The 13,302-nt window shown below is 41.4% G+C and overlaps 1 protein-coding gene across 6 annotated transcripts in view; it reads left to right on the plus strand.

Annotated features, from left to right (window-relative positions):
- WDR33 (WD repeat domain 33) overlaps positions 1–13,302 on the plus strand; it is a 144,105-nt gene that overhangs the window by 106,138 nt on the left and 24,665 nt on the right. For all 6 annotated transcript variants that reach the window (XR_013221938.1, XR_013221937.1, XM_077290928.1 and 3 more), the window contains exons 7-15: positions 4,543–4,640; positions 8,172–8,298; positions 9,458–9,612; positions 9,705–9,783; positions 9,869–9,979; positions 10,059–10,153; positions 10,299–10,385; positions 10,478–10,617; positions 11,980–12,132. Coding sequence is in view for 4 of the 6 variants with exons in the window: in XM_077290928.1 (XP_077147043.1) it covers positions 4,543–4,640; positions 8,172–8,298; positions 9,458–9,612; positions 9,705–9,783; positions 9,869–9,979; positions 10,059–10,153; positions 10,299–10,385; positions 10,478–10,617; positions 11,980–12,132 (1,045 nt within the window). In the remaining 2 variants the exon portion in view is untranslated. The remainder of the gene's footprint in view (positions 1–4,542; positions 4,641–8,171; positions 8,299–9,457; positions 9,613–9,704; positions 9,784–9,868; positions 9,980–10,058; positions 10,154–10,298; positions 10,386–10,477; positions 10,618–11,979; positions 12,133–13,302) is intronic.

Below are 13,302 nucleotides of genomic sequence, written 5' to 3' on the forward strand. Positions count from 1 at the left end.
AAAGGTCTATCTTCGTCGCATCTGACCAGAGAATCTTATTTCTCATAGTCTCGGAGTCCTTAATGTGTTTTTTAGCAAACTATGCCGGCTTTCATATGTCTTGCACTGAGGATAGGCTTCCATCGGGCCACTGTGCCATAAAGGTATAATCCAGCTCTGGAAGGTCTGTTAAAAAACTTGGTTCTTTATTAGAAACATTTCTTTCATAAAGAAAAAAAAATCACAACCCCCATGTGGCAATATATTGTGGGCAGACGCGTTTCGAACAACAGTTCTTAGTCCTTGCTTAGTCTTTTATAAAATACGTTTTTCTAATAAAGAACAAAGTTTAACGGACCTTCCTGAGCTGGATTATACCTTCTTGACTTACATTTTTCCTGCTACACTGCAGCTTCCATGCTTGGATACCGGGACTGATTGATGGGTAAGCTGACTTTTTTTCTATATTTTTGCTTACTCTGCCATAAAGGCCCGACTAGTGGAGGGCTGCAGTGATAATTGACTTTGTTGAACTTTCTCCCATTTCCCTACTGCATCTCAGGAGCTCAGTCACAATGATCTTGGGGTTCTTCTTTACCTCTCTCACAAGGCTCTTCTCCCACGATTGCTCAGTTTGGCTGGACGGCCAGGTCTAGGAAGTCTTCTGGTGGTCCCAAATTTCTTCCATTTAAGGATTATGGAGGCCACTGTGCTCTTAGGAACCTTGAGTACTGAGAAATTCTGTTGTAACCTTGGCCAGATCTGTGCCTTGCCACAATTCTGTCTCTGTGCAAGCACCTTGGCCAGTTCCTTTTGACCTCATGATTCTCATTTGGTCTGACATGCACTGTGAGCTGTCCAATCAGTTTAATTAAACACAGCTAGCCTCCAATGAAGGAGTAGACCATCTCAAGGAGGATCACAAGGAAATGGACAGCATGTGACTTAAATATGAGTGTCTGAGGAAAGGGTCTGAATACTTATGACCATGTGATATTTCAGTTTTTCTTTTTTATTAAATTTGCAAAAATTTCTAAATTTCTGTATTTTCCAGTCAAGATGGGGTGAGAAAAAAAATGACTTTTTTTTTTAATTAACCAAATGACTGCAGTGAGTCAAAGTGTGAAAAATTTAAGGGGTTCTGAATACTTTCTGTATCCACTATATACATGAGTATAATTTTTAAATTAAAAACTGGAAATACCATTGCAGCCGCACAACAAGGCTTTGTACCTTATACCTAAGGCAGTTAAAGGGAACCTGCACTTGATACATACTGTACATACTGCCCATGGATTGGGTAGTATCTGGCTGTATGATCCTAGCCATGAATTTTTCACTCTGAAGCACTGCAGCATTTCAGAGAAAAACATTCTTTAGAAACCGCACAGGATACGTTGGACAGGCGGATCCTGGTCCACATGCACTCAGGGAGAGACCTGTCACACAAGGTCAGCAGGTGGAGAGAAGCTGCTCGGGACCCGCCTCTCTGACTAGTCTGCCATGTGGCTCAGTCCCTGACACTTTTTAAAGTGTGTTTTTCTCTGAAATGTCATAGCGTTCTAGAGTTAAACATACCTTGCTGAGATAATACAGCCAGTGTCTGATACATGCTGCCCATGAATAGTCTAACTACATTTTATTTAAAAGATTATTATGAGGTAGATGTCTTTTTAATATAGGAGATCTCATTTAAATGTATAAATATGTGTAGTCAATAGAAAGGACTGGCATTTGACTTACTCCTTCCAACGACCATACTAAGGACCAGGGGGCACTCATTACGGGTGGAAGAAAGGTTATTGAAAGGCTTCTTTACAGTTAGAGCAGTCAGACTGTGGAATGCCCCACCACAGACACTATAACTGCTTTTAAAAAAGGGCTGGACGATTTCCTCAATTGAACTTCATGGACCTAGGTCTTTTTTTTTTTTTTTTTTTTTTTTCAAGCTATGTAACACTTGTGAGACAACCTCCTAAATCTAAATCTGCATTGAAAGTGGTCAGTGGGGTTGGCCTTCTTTAAAAACAGAACAAAGTGTTTGTCATGCATAATGGTTGTACCAAAGAGGGACTTTGGAGAGCCTACACTGGTTTGTTTATGAACTTAAAGGTTCCCCTTCTTGATCACAATGTTTGACTGACCCTGATAGAATAGTAAAGCTTATACTTGCCTCCCGTGCCACTGTTGTTCCCGCGGTGTCGGCATTCACTCTCATGTGGTGCTGTGACACGTGACGCCGGTGCCCAATCAGAGCTGACGTCACTGTCTCCGCCTTTGGACAAATCTGACATGAAGAGTAAGGCTACTTTCACACTAGCGTCGGGAACAACCCGTCGCTGTGCGTCGGGCCGCCGTTCCCGACGCTAGCGTGGTCTCCGCCGCACAACGGGGGCAGCGGATGCATTTTTCCCACGCATCCGCTGCCCCATTGTGATGTGCGGGGAGGTGGGGGCGGAGTTCCGGCCGCGCATGCGCGGTCGGAAAAAGCGGACCGTCGGTACCACACCCCCAAGCGTCGCAAAACGGACGCGACGTTTTGCAATGCGTCGCAAATGCGTCGCTAATGTTAGTCTATGACGAAAAAACGTATCCAGCAAGAACTTTTGCTGGATGCGTATTTTCGGCAAAACGACGCATTTGCGACGTATTGCAGTTAACGCAAGTGTGAAACTAGCCTAAGTCCACTGAAAATCCTCACCAAAAAAAGCACAGGTATCAGTTTTTGCAGCGTTTTTTGTGCCAGAACCTAATTAAGTAGAACTATTTTTTGGGGGGCTAAAGAGACAAATGTAGCATGACAAAAACGCAAGAAAAAACAAGCAAAACCTGCTTTTTTTTCTGCATTTCTTTCCTGACAATAGATGAGGTTTTCCTGCAGAAAGAAAACGCCTACTCTTAATAGTGATTAAACATGGTGTGTGCAGCTTCTTGGAGCAGTGGCTACAGGGAAAAAAAAATTAGGTTTATTCGCCCTGTAGCCGCTCGCTTCCAGACATCAGAGCAGTGCAGGGAGCAATTAGTCACGACTTGCTTCACAGTGTGTTCGGCTGTAATCACACCTCTGCGCTTTGACATCTTGCTCTACAAACAGGCTGTCAAGCAAAGTGCTGGAGAGTGATTACAGCTACAGTGACTATAACCGCCTCTGTGACTGGAAGTTACTGGCTACAGGGCAAATACTCATTTTCTCCCTGTAGCCTTTCAGTAGCTACACCCTTTGTCTGCATCAGCTGTGACAGAGGAGGACTACACCTTTTAAGTTTCACATAGGCAGAGGACCTCAAGGTTAAAGGCAGTATTGGGCAATAACGGGTCATCTTTGGGTGCCTTGCATATTGAGGGACTCCCCTGAAAGCATGTTGGTATCCTTGGACACACTGCACTTAGGTAGCTGTCTTTTGTGCTCATCATCTCCATGGGGTTGCTTGGTTTTTAATTAACTTTGACCTTATGTCCTCAGTTATTTTCTCAGTGGCCGTTATTGTTAATGAGCAATTTGCCATCTGAACTTGGTGTAAAGATGTGCTTCCATCATCTTTCACTACCGCTTTGCTTACCTCTCCTATAATTTTTTTTCAATGTCTTCCAAATTAATCTGGTCAATGTTAGCCTTCTTCACATGACCATATAGTGGCTGTAGTTTGGGGGCATTTTTTTTTCTTCTAAGGCTCCAATATCCAATCACCGGCCTCCTGACCAAAACTAACAGAACCCTACGAGACAGTTTAGGTCAGGAGACTGTGGCTGAAGCCAATATTAAATTAATGCTACTATATGGTCTTGTAAATATAACTTCAGGTTATTGTTTGTTGAGCATTAGGGTACCTACCACCATTTTCCTATGTAGGTTAAATATGCAGTGCAGTACATCAGTAGGATGGCTGCATGTATTTTCACCAAAGTCTGCCCAGTGCGCGCTTCTTAATGAATTAGGAGCCTCTGATGAGTGGTGTGTTTCCCCCCACAAATCTTACTCCAGTCCTTGACTGGAGTAGGATTTCTGGTGTATGGCATGCCACTGCTTGTTATGAAGTCTCGCTGCGGTGTCGCAGTCCTCTGTCCTGCTATCGTGAAAACCTTAAAAGTCGCTAATTTTTGTGCAGCTCCATGTTGTGTAAAAAGGTAACGACTTTTCAAAACATTTTACTCCAGAATTCTGGCTCAACTGTTTTGGTGAATCAGGGCCAAAGTGTCCCATGTTAGGTCATGCCCCTTTTCAGAGAAGGCACAGAAAGTGTCCTAAAAAGCACATGGGGCAAATTACGAAGACACAAATTACAACAGGATTCTGGTGCATTTAGCTTGATAAATTTGCCTTTCTATTTGTTCACATCTATTTTATGTATTCCGCCATACGTGATCTAGAACATTCAAACTGTATGATACAAATTCTAAATACATTTACTCTGTTTATTCAAGTGCTAATGGTTCTAAACTTAAAGAATAATCTCAACCATGACATTTAAGCCTGCCCCCTCCCCAACAAAGAAGGAATAAGAGAACAGAAATGTCCTTTACATGTTGCTAAGATTTTCCTCTTGATGCTTCTGTTTATTTCAGTTTCTCTCCTACGGATAATAAATTTGCCACCTGCTCTGATGACGGTACAGTCAGAATTTGGGACTTTCTTCGGTGCCACGAAGAGAGAATTTTGCGAGGTATGTTTGTTCTCTTTTTTTCTCCTTACGGGCCATTATCTGTACGTTGCAATTATTAGTTTCATATGTCATGTATATACTAAAGTGCCTTAGCATATTTTTAATATTTGCTCAGAAGTTGTTAGTCGCAGTTAAGGTGCTGTTATAGGAAAGAATCAGGTATTCTAACATCTGTGAATCACGCATATACACTCACCGGCCACTTTATTAGGTACACCTGTCCAACTTCTTGTTAACACTTAATTTCTAATCAGCCAATCACATGGCGGCAACTCAGTGCATTTAGGCATGTAGACATGGTCAAGACAATCTCCTGCAGTTCAAACCGAGCATCAGTATGGGGAAGAAAGGTGATTTGAGTGCCTTTGAACGTGGCATGGTTGTTGGTGCCAGAAGGGCTGGTCTGAGTATTTCAGAAACTGCTGATCTACTGGGATTTTCACACACAACCATCTCTAGGGTTTACAGAGAATGGTCCGAAAAAGAAAAAAAATCCAGTGAGCGGCAGTTCTGTGGGCGGAAATGCCTTGTTGATGCCAGAGGTCAGAGGAGAATGGGCAGACTGGTTCGAGCTGATAGAAAGGCAACAGTGACTCAAATCGCCACCCGTTACAACCAAGGTAGGCCTAAGAGCATCTCTGAACGCACAGTGCGTCGAACTTTGAGGCAGATGGGCTACAGCAGCAGAAGACCACACCGGGTACCACTCCTTTCAGCTAAGAACAGGAAACTGAGGCTACAATTTGTACAAGCTCATCGAAATTGGACAGTAGAAGATTGGAAAAACGTTGCTTGGTCTGATGAGTCTCGATTTCTGCTGCGACATTCGGATGGTAGGGTCAGAATTTGGCGTAAACAACATGAAAGCATGGATCCATCCTGCCTTGTATGGAGCATCTTTGGGATGTGCAGCCGACAAATCTGCGGCAACTGTGTGATGCCATCATGTCAATATGGACCAAAATCTCTGAGGAATGCTTCCAGCACCTTGTTGAATCTATGCCACGAAGAATTGAGGCAGTTCTGAAGGCAAAAGGGGGTCCAACCCGTTACTAGCATGGTGTACCTAATAAAGTGGCCGGTGAGTGTATGTTCTATCCTTGATTTGCACTGATAGGAACATCTACCCATTTGTATGGTGCTATTCACATGCACTTTTTTTTTCCTCCCCACCCTTTTGACATATAAGCTGTTTTTTGCAGGATGTGTTTTAGTTTTGATTTACTTCATTCATAATATACTGAAAATTGAGTGAAAAATTCCAAACAAAACGCAATTCTGCAATTTTTTGGGTGTGCACTATGCAATGTAAATCACTTGCCAATATGATTCTCCAGTTCCGTACAATTACATTGATACCAAGCTTGCATACTTTATATTCAGAACTTAAAAAAAGGCAAAGCAAAAGTGTTTTAGTTTTTAATTATTTTTTTAACGGAGATCTGTCCCTTTTTTTCATCTTATGTTAATTGAGCTGTGTAAGGGTTTGCTTTTTGCTCGTCAAGCTGACTTTTTTATTGATATCATTTTGTGGTACATGGCACAATTTAATTGCCTTTTAGTTCACTTTTTGGAGTGTAAAGGTACAATATACTCTACTCCAGTGCCGTCACTGTTCCAGTATTTTCTTTGCTGCCTCTCCCGGGGATTGTGTGACATTGTCACGCAGTCCCTGCGGCTGATCAGCGCGGACTTCTCTCTATTATACTACATGCCACTGATAAGATGCCTCTAATCCAGGAAGCAGAAATAGTATAGATTTTACGTTACATTAGACACCATGATCAAAAATGCCAAAAGCACATATAGTTTACACAATTACTTTATTGAAATAATTCACAAAATTAAAATGCAGCCACCACAAAACTCTATATGGGGTGCAGAAGCATCACACAATTAGTTTATCACTAAGTGATCCTAATTATACAGTTAGGTCCATATATATTTGGACAGAGACAACATTTTTCTAATTTTGGTTATACACATTACCACAATGAATTTTAAACAAAACAATTCCGATGCAGTTGAAGTTCAGACTTTCAGCTTTCATTTGAGGGTATCCACATTAAAATTGGATGAAGGGTTTAGGAGTTTCAGCTCCTTAACATGTGCCACCCTGTTTTTAAAGGGACCAAAAGTAATTGGACAGATTAAATAATTTTAAATAAAATGTTCATTTCTAGTACTTGGTTGAAAACCCTTTGTTGGCAATGACTGCCTGAAGTCTTGACCTCATGGACATCACCAGACGCTGTGTTTCCTCCTTTTTGATGCTCTGCCAGGCCTTCACTGCAGAGGTTTTCAGTTGCTGTTTGTTTGTGGGCCTTTCTGTCTGAAGTTTAGTCTTTAACCCCTTTCTGTCAGCTGACGGAATAGTACGTCAGCTGGCAGAACCCCCTCTTTGAGGTGGGCTCCGGCGGTGAGCCCACCTGAAAGCCGCGACATGTCAGCTGTTTTGTACAGCTGACATGTGCGCGCAATGAGCGCGAGCGGAATCGCGATCCGCCCGCGCCCATTAACTAGTAAAATGCCGCTGTCAAACGCTGACAGCGGCATTTAACTAGCGCTCCCGGCTGCGCAGCCAGAAGCGCTCGCACCGCTGACCCCCGTCACATGATTGGGGGTCATCGGTGCATTGCCATAACAACCAGAGGTCTCCTTGAGACCTCTATGGTTGTTGATGGCCGATTGCTTTGAGCGCCACCCTGTGGTCGGCGTTCAAAGCAACCCTGCATTTCTGCTACATAGAGGTGATCTGTGCTTCACCTCTATGTAGCAGAGGCGATCGTGTAGTGCATGCTTCTAGCCTCCTATGGAGGCTATTGAAGCATTCCAAAATTTAGAAAAAAAAAAGTGTTTAAAAATATTAAAAAAATATATAAAAGTTCAAATCGCCCCCCTTTCGCCCCAATCAAAATAAAACAATAAAAAAAAAATTCATGTTGTCTCTGTCCAAATATATATGGACCTAACTCTACATGATTAAAATGAACACATACAATAAAAACTTCAAGCTCACTATCATAAACTATGAAAGGTAAAATGGACCAGGTATAACAGCAAAGTACAGTAAAGCAGCAGCAGAATACAACTAATATTAAGGTTACATAGTGAAACTTGCCCAATGCATGTTTGGCTTTGTGACGCCCCTGATGAAGCCAGGGTGAAATCTTAGCGATTGTCCTATTCTGCTTTACTGTAATTTGCTGTTATACCTGATTAATTATACCATTCATTGTTAATGGTAGTGAGCTTCTAAATTTTCTTTTTTCATGTGTTCCACTTGGTCACATATAATGCATAATTTTGTTGTGCTATGATTATGTAATGTTTCTGGTCCTCCTATTATTATTTTTTTTTTTTTTTTGCTGTTTCTCTTTTACTTGTATTTTAATCTTGTGAATATTCTCAAAGTGATTGCTTTTGGCACAGTGAGTAAATTGCATGTGGTTTGGGCACATCACATTTATAGTACACTTTTAATGTTGTAGTTTCCATCAATTACCATGTAAATTGTTACATTTTTTTAAGGGCATGGTGCTGATGTCAAGTGTGTTGACTGGCACCCAACCAAAGGACTTCTTGTCTCCGGTAGTAAAGATAGTCAACAGCCAATCAAATTTTGGGATCCCAAAAATGGGCAAAGTCTTGCAACGCTGTAAGTAAATAATCACATACCTACCCTAAATGATTTTTGCCCTCCCTGTTTTTATGCCAGACGTAGTATGGTTCAAATTACCACAGATGCCAAAATGCTACCATCCCTGGGGCCTTGTTCATCGATTCACCCTGTTATTGTAAAAGTGGAGCAGCACTTGGCCATTGCCAAAAAAGTCAGCTAGGAAGTGGTCACAATGCAAATCCCCTTTTTTTAAAAAAAAAAAAGGGTTAAAGGGTTTATATCCATGTTTGAAGTTATTCCCTATCCACAAAATGGGTAGTAGCTAACCTGATTCCTGAGGATCTGACCACTATTGCTCCCACTGATCCCAAAAACTGGGTTCTGAAGAGCTGTCTGTCACTTCCATGTAGTGTGAACGGAGAGGAGGTGTGCATGCGCGACATCCGCTCTATTCGGACAGGGATTTTTCCAAACCCATTCTTGAGATTGGTGGAAGTCTCAGAAATCTCACCCCGTAAGACTGGGAGGCTTATATTCTTTTCATCAGATAGGGGATCTCTTGAAATCTTAAATGGTATAACAGAAAAACACAACCATACTTGCCAATACCAGGTCACAATACTAATGCAGTGCAGGATGCAGCAGACCCCGTAATAAAGGTGGAGGAAGCACAGATGCAAAATACTGATAAAACACCCACTCATACACCTACCATCTATGGTGAGGGGCGGCTGCTTGGTATTCTATATGCGCATAGGGCACCAGTTCCACAGATATGTGTAGTGCTTAATGTCTGGCTAATGGCCTACTGGTCGCACCCATAATATTAGATCAGGCGGGCTGCCCAGCACCCTGGGTGCAATTACAGGGTGCTGAACAGCCCGCCTCATCTAATATTATGGCTGTGACCAGTAGGCCATAGCTAGACATTATCCACTACACATATCTGTGGAACTGGTGTTATTTTGGACCTGTACTGGCTCTGGCTTTTATCATTGGGGTCTGCTGCACCTTGTAGTGCATTAGTATTGTGACCTGGTATTGGTTAGAATGACTGATTTTTTTCTTCTTGTTTGAAATCTTGGTACAAAGCCTTTAAATAATGATCACTAAATAATTGTTAGCGCACATGAGCAACCCTAATACGCTAATATATCAGATAAGTGCAGTGTATTTTTCCTCCGTATCTGATTAGACATGCTCATAAGAATACTGTGATGGAGGTGAAGTGGAACTTGAATGGTAACTGGCTCCTCACTGCTTCTCGCGATCATCTCTGCAAGCTCTTTGACATCCGCAATCTTCGTGAAGAACTTCAGGTTTTCAGAGGTCACAAAAAAGAGGCCACAGGTCAGGAAATATATGGGTGTTCGTGCAACCAGGCAAATATAGTGATCCAGCGCCCAGTAGAATGGTGATCTAAGTTTGTCTCTTTGTTGCAGCTGTTGCGTGGCATCCAGTACACGAGGGCTTGTTTGCCAGTGGTGGTTCTGATGGCTCGCTGTTGTTCTGGAATGTTGGGTACGTACGTCATTCTTACGCCATTGCTGGGTGTATATTTGTATATTTTGGCCAAGGTTTCTATAATGTCATATTTCTATTTAAGTGTGGAGAAAGAAGTGGGTGGTATGGAGATCGCACATGAAGGAATGATTTGGAGTCTTGCCTGGCATCCCCTCGGCCATATTCTGTGTTCTGGATCTAATGATCACACCAGGTATTTGTAATATTTATTTTTACAGCAGATACTTTCTTTTGTATACATGTTCTCTTTAGTAAAATTGTTTTCTGTTTAGTAAATTCTGGACCAGAAATCGTCCAGGAGACAAAATGAGAGATCGCTATAACTTGAATCTTCTTGCTGGCATGTCTGAAGATGGTGTTGAATATGGTAATCCCTTGTCTACAAGTCGCCTTATTCATTCCCTTACGTTTTCATGTCTATTCTGTTCTGTTTTGTATTCTCCAGAGTTAATCAAATTTCTGTTACATCTTACATACAGTTACGCAGTAATTTATGTTCTTTTTTTTTTTAGATGATATTGAGCCAAACAATCTAGCAATTATACCTGGCATGGGTATCCCAGAACAGCTCAAAATGGCAATGGAACAGGAACAGCTGGGTAAGACAACGCTACAGTTTTTCGTTTGTTTGTTTTTTCTGCTCATGTTCTATTATTTGACCTTGATATAAATTTACTGGCTTATTTTGTAGGAAAAGAGGATGCTAATGCAGTGGAAATGACAATCCCAGGCTTGGACTGGGGAATGGATGATTTGATGCAGAAGGACCTGAAAAAAGTCCCACAGAAAAAAGTTCCATACGCCAAACCTATTCCAGCTCAATTTCAGCAGGTTAGTCAGCAAATATTATTTGATCCCTCCTTGATGTGTGTGACATGCATGTACTTCACATATTGGGTGTGCGACCCAATGCAGCTGACCTTTTAATGCAGCTGACCTTGCATTAACCTAATTTTTTACAAATTATATGTCTTTTTCTTTGGTTTGCAACAAAAAAGCCTTTGCATAAAAAAACAAGCCCTTATACACATGTCAATGGAAAATAGTAAGTTATCACTGTTTGAAAAAGGGGAAGAACACAAGTGAAGGTTTGCTGCAGCAGGAGGGGGCAACTAATGTCAGTCATTATTATCATCTTGACAATTGTTCATTATGCCAGACGGAATCAGATGCTTGTTATTTGGTAGACCTCATTGCCCCTACTGAGGACAAACATTTGTTTTTTTTTTAAGAGTTTGCTAGTGAAGACAACCACACTAGGTCTTATGATAAAGAATAGTGATGGGCAAATGTGCTCACCACTACTAGATGGAGCATTGGCATGCTTGATTGAGTACCGAGTAGTGCCGAGTATTGCATGGTGCTCGGGTCCCTCATTTTAATCTTGAACCCAAGGAATCTCAGACAACATTATGCTCAGTACTCGAGTGGAGCATCCGAGCAGTCCGATGTACTCGATTCGAGTACCGAGCAGTTTACTGCTCGCTTATCACTAATAAAGAACTTTCCATTCCAAATGTGATCTTTAGTGATGAGCGAATATACTCGTTCCTCGCGATTTCCCGAGCTCGGGGTCCTCCGAGTATTATGTAGTTTTCATCGCCGCAGCTGAATGATTTACATCTGTTAGCCAGCTTGATTACATGTGGGGATTCCCTAGCAACCAGGCAACCCCCACATGTACTCAGGCTGGCTAACAGATGTAAATCATTCAGCTGCGGCCAGAAAAACTAAATCTCCAAGCACTAAAAAATACTCGGAGGACACCCGAGCGTGCTCTAGAAATCTCGAGGAACGAGTTAATTCGCTCATCACTAGTGATCTTGTCTCTTCATATTCTCATAGATAACTCTTTCGTTTTTAACCCTCACCTCCCACCATGGTCTGCTTTTTAAAAGTTGAATTTATTGTTCGCCATTGAGACTGAGTTCACACACCTGCAAATCTAGTGTAAAGATCCACCCTAAATTCTGCATTGTGACCTGTATTTATTTTATTCATTACTGTGCTATGTGTTGAAAATCTTTGATGTCTCTGTTACTTATAGGACAGGCTGCGGACTTGAAAACCCTGAACATGACTTAAATCCATTGTGGATTTTTATTTTTTTGCTATAAATAAATGGAGTTTCTAAAAACTGTCATTCACTTCCAGTATACAGTGTAAAACCATATTGCATATTAATCATTTCAGGCCTGGCTACAGAATAAAGTGCCCCTTATGCCAACTTCAGAAGCTGTCCCAGAACGGAAAGAAGAAGTCAAATCTGATGAGAAGAAAAAAAATCAGGCTGAAATTGAGCAGGAGATGGCAGCTCTACAGTATACCAACCCCCAACTGCTTGAGGTAAATGTCAGATGCCAGAATGAAGAGTGGAATTTTTGTGTGATTGTTGGTGACAAAATTACATTTGGCTTTCAATGGAATCTGTTGGAATAACGTTTCCTTAGATTCGGGGTCATGTTGTGAGTCTCTGGCAATCATGGACCAATAGGCTATGTTTGTACATGGTGCCTCACGTACCCGAATAGTCTATCCTTATGGGTTGTCCAACTATATTTGCAAATTAATTTTATTTAGGGTTTAGATTAAGGTGTTGGCTCACCATGGCAAACCCAATATAAGGAAAACAGAACAGTGTCCACTTTTACAACCCCTGGCAAAAATTATGGAATCACCGGCCTTAGAGGATGTTCTTTCAGTTGTTTAATTTTGTGGAAAAAAAGCCCATCACAGACATGGCACAAAACTACAGTCATTTCAAATGGCAACTTTCTGGCTTTAAGAAACACTGAAAGAAATTGAGAACAAAAAATGTGGTAGTCAGTAATGGTTACTTTTTTTTAACCAAGCATAGGGTAAAAATTATGGAGTCACTCAATTCTGAGGGAAAAAATTATGGAATCATGAAAAAAAGCACTCCAAAAGATCACTAGTATTTTGTTGCACCTCCTATGGCTTTTATAACAGCTTGCAGTCTCTGAGGCACGGACTTAATGATCATCACCTTTGCCCAATGCAGATTCGCGATTCATCACTGAATATGACTTTCATCCAGTCATCCACAGTCCACGATTGCTTTTCCTTAGCCCATTGTTTTTTTTTCTGTTTAGGTGTTAATGATGGCTTTCGTTTAGCTTTTCTGTATGTAAATCCCATTTCCTTTAGGCAGGTTCTTACAGTTTGGTCACAGACGTTGACTCCAGTTTCCACCCATTCGTTCCTCATTTGTTTTGTTGTGCATTTCCTGTTTAGGAGACCTATTGCTTTAAGTTTCCGGTCTTGATGCTTTGATGTCTTCCTTGGTCTACCAGTATGTTTGTCTTTAACAACCTTCCCATGTTGTTTGTATTTGATCCAGATTTTAGACACAGCTGACTGAACAACCAACATCTTTTGCAACATTGTGTGATGATTTTCCCTCTTTTAGGAGTTTGATAATCCTCTCCTTTGTTTCAATTGACATCTCTCGTGTTGGAGCCATGATTCATGTCGGTCCACTTGGTGCAACAGCTG

The sequence above is a fragment of the Ranitomeya variabilis genome, chromosome 2 (assembly GCF_051348905.1).
Source record: "Ranitomeya variabilis isolate aRanVar5 chromosome 2, aRanVar5.hap1, whole genome shotgun sequence".
Taxonomy (NCBI): Eukaryota; Metazoa; Chordata; class Amphibia; order Anura; family Dendrobatidae; genus Ranitomeya; species Ranitomeya variabilis.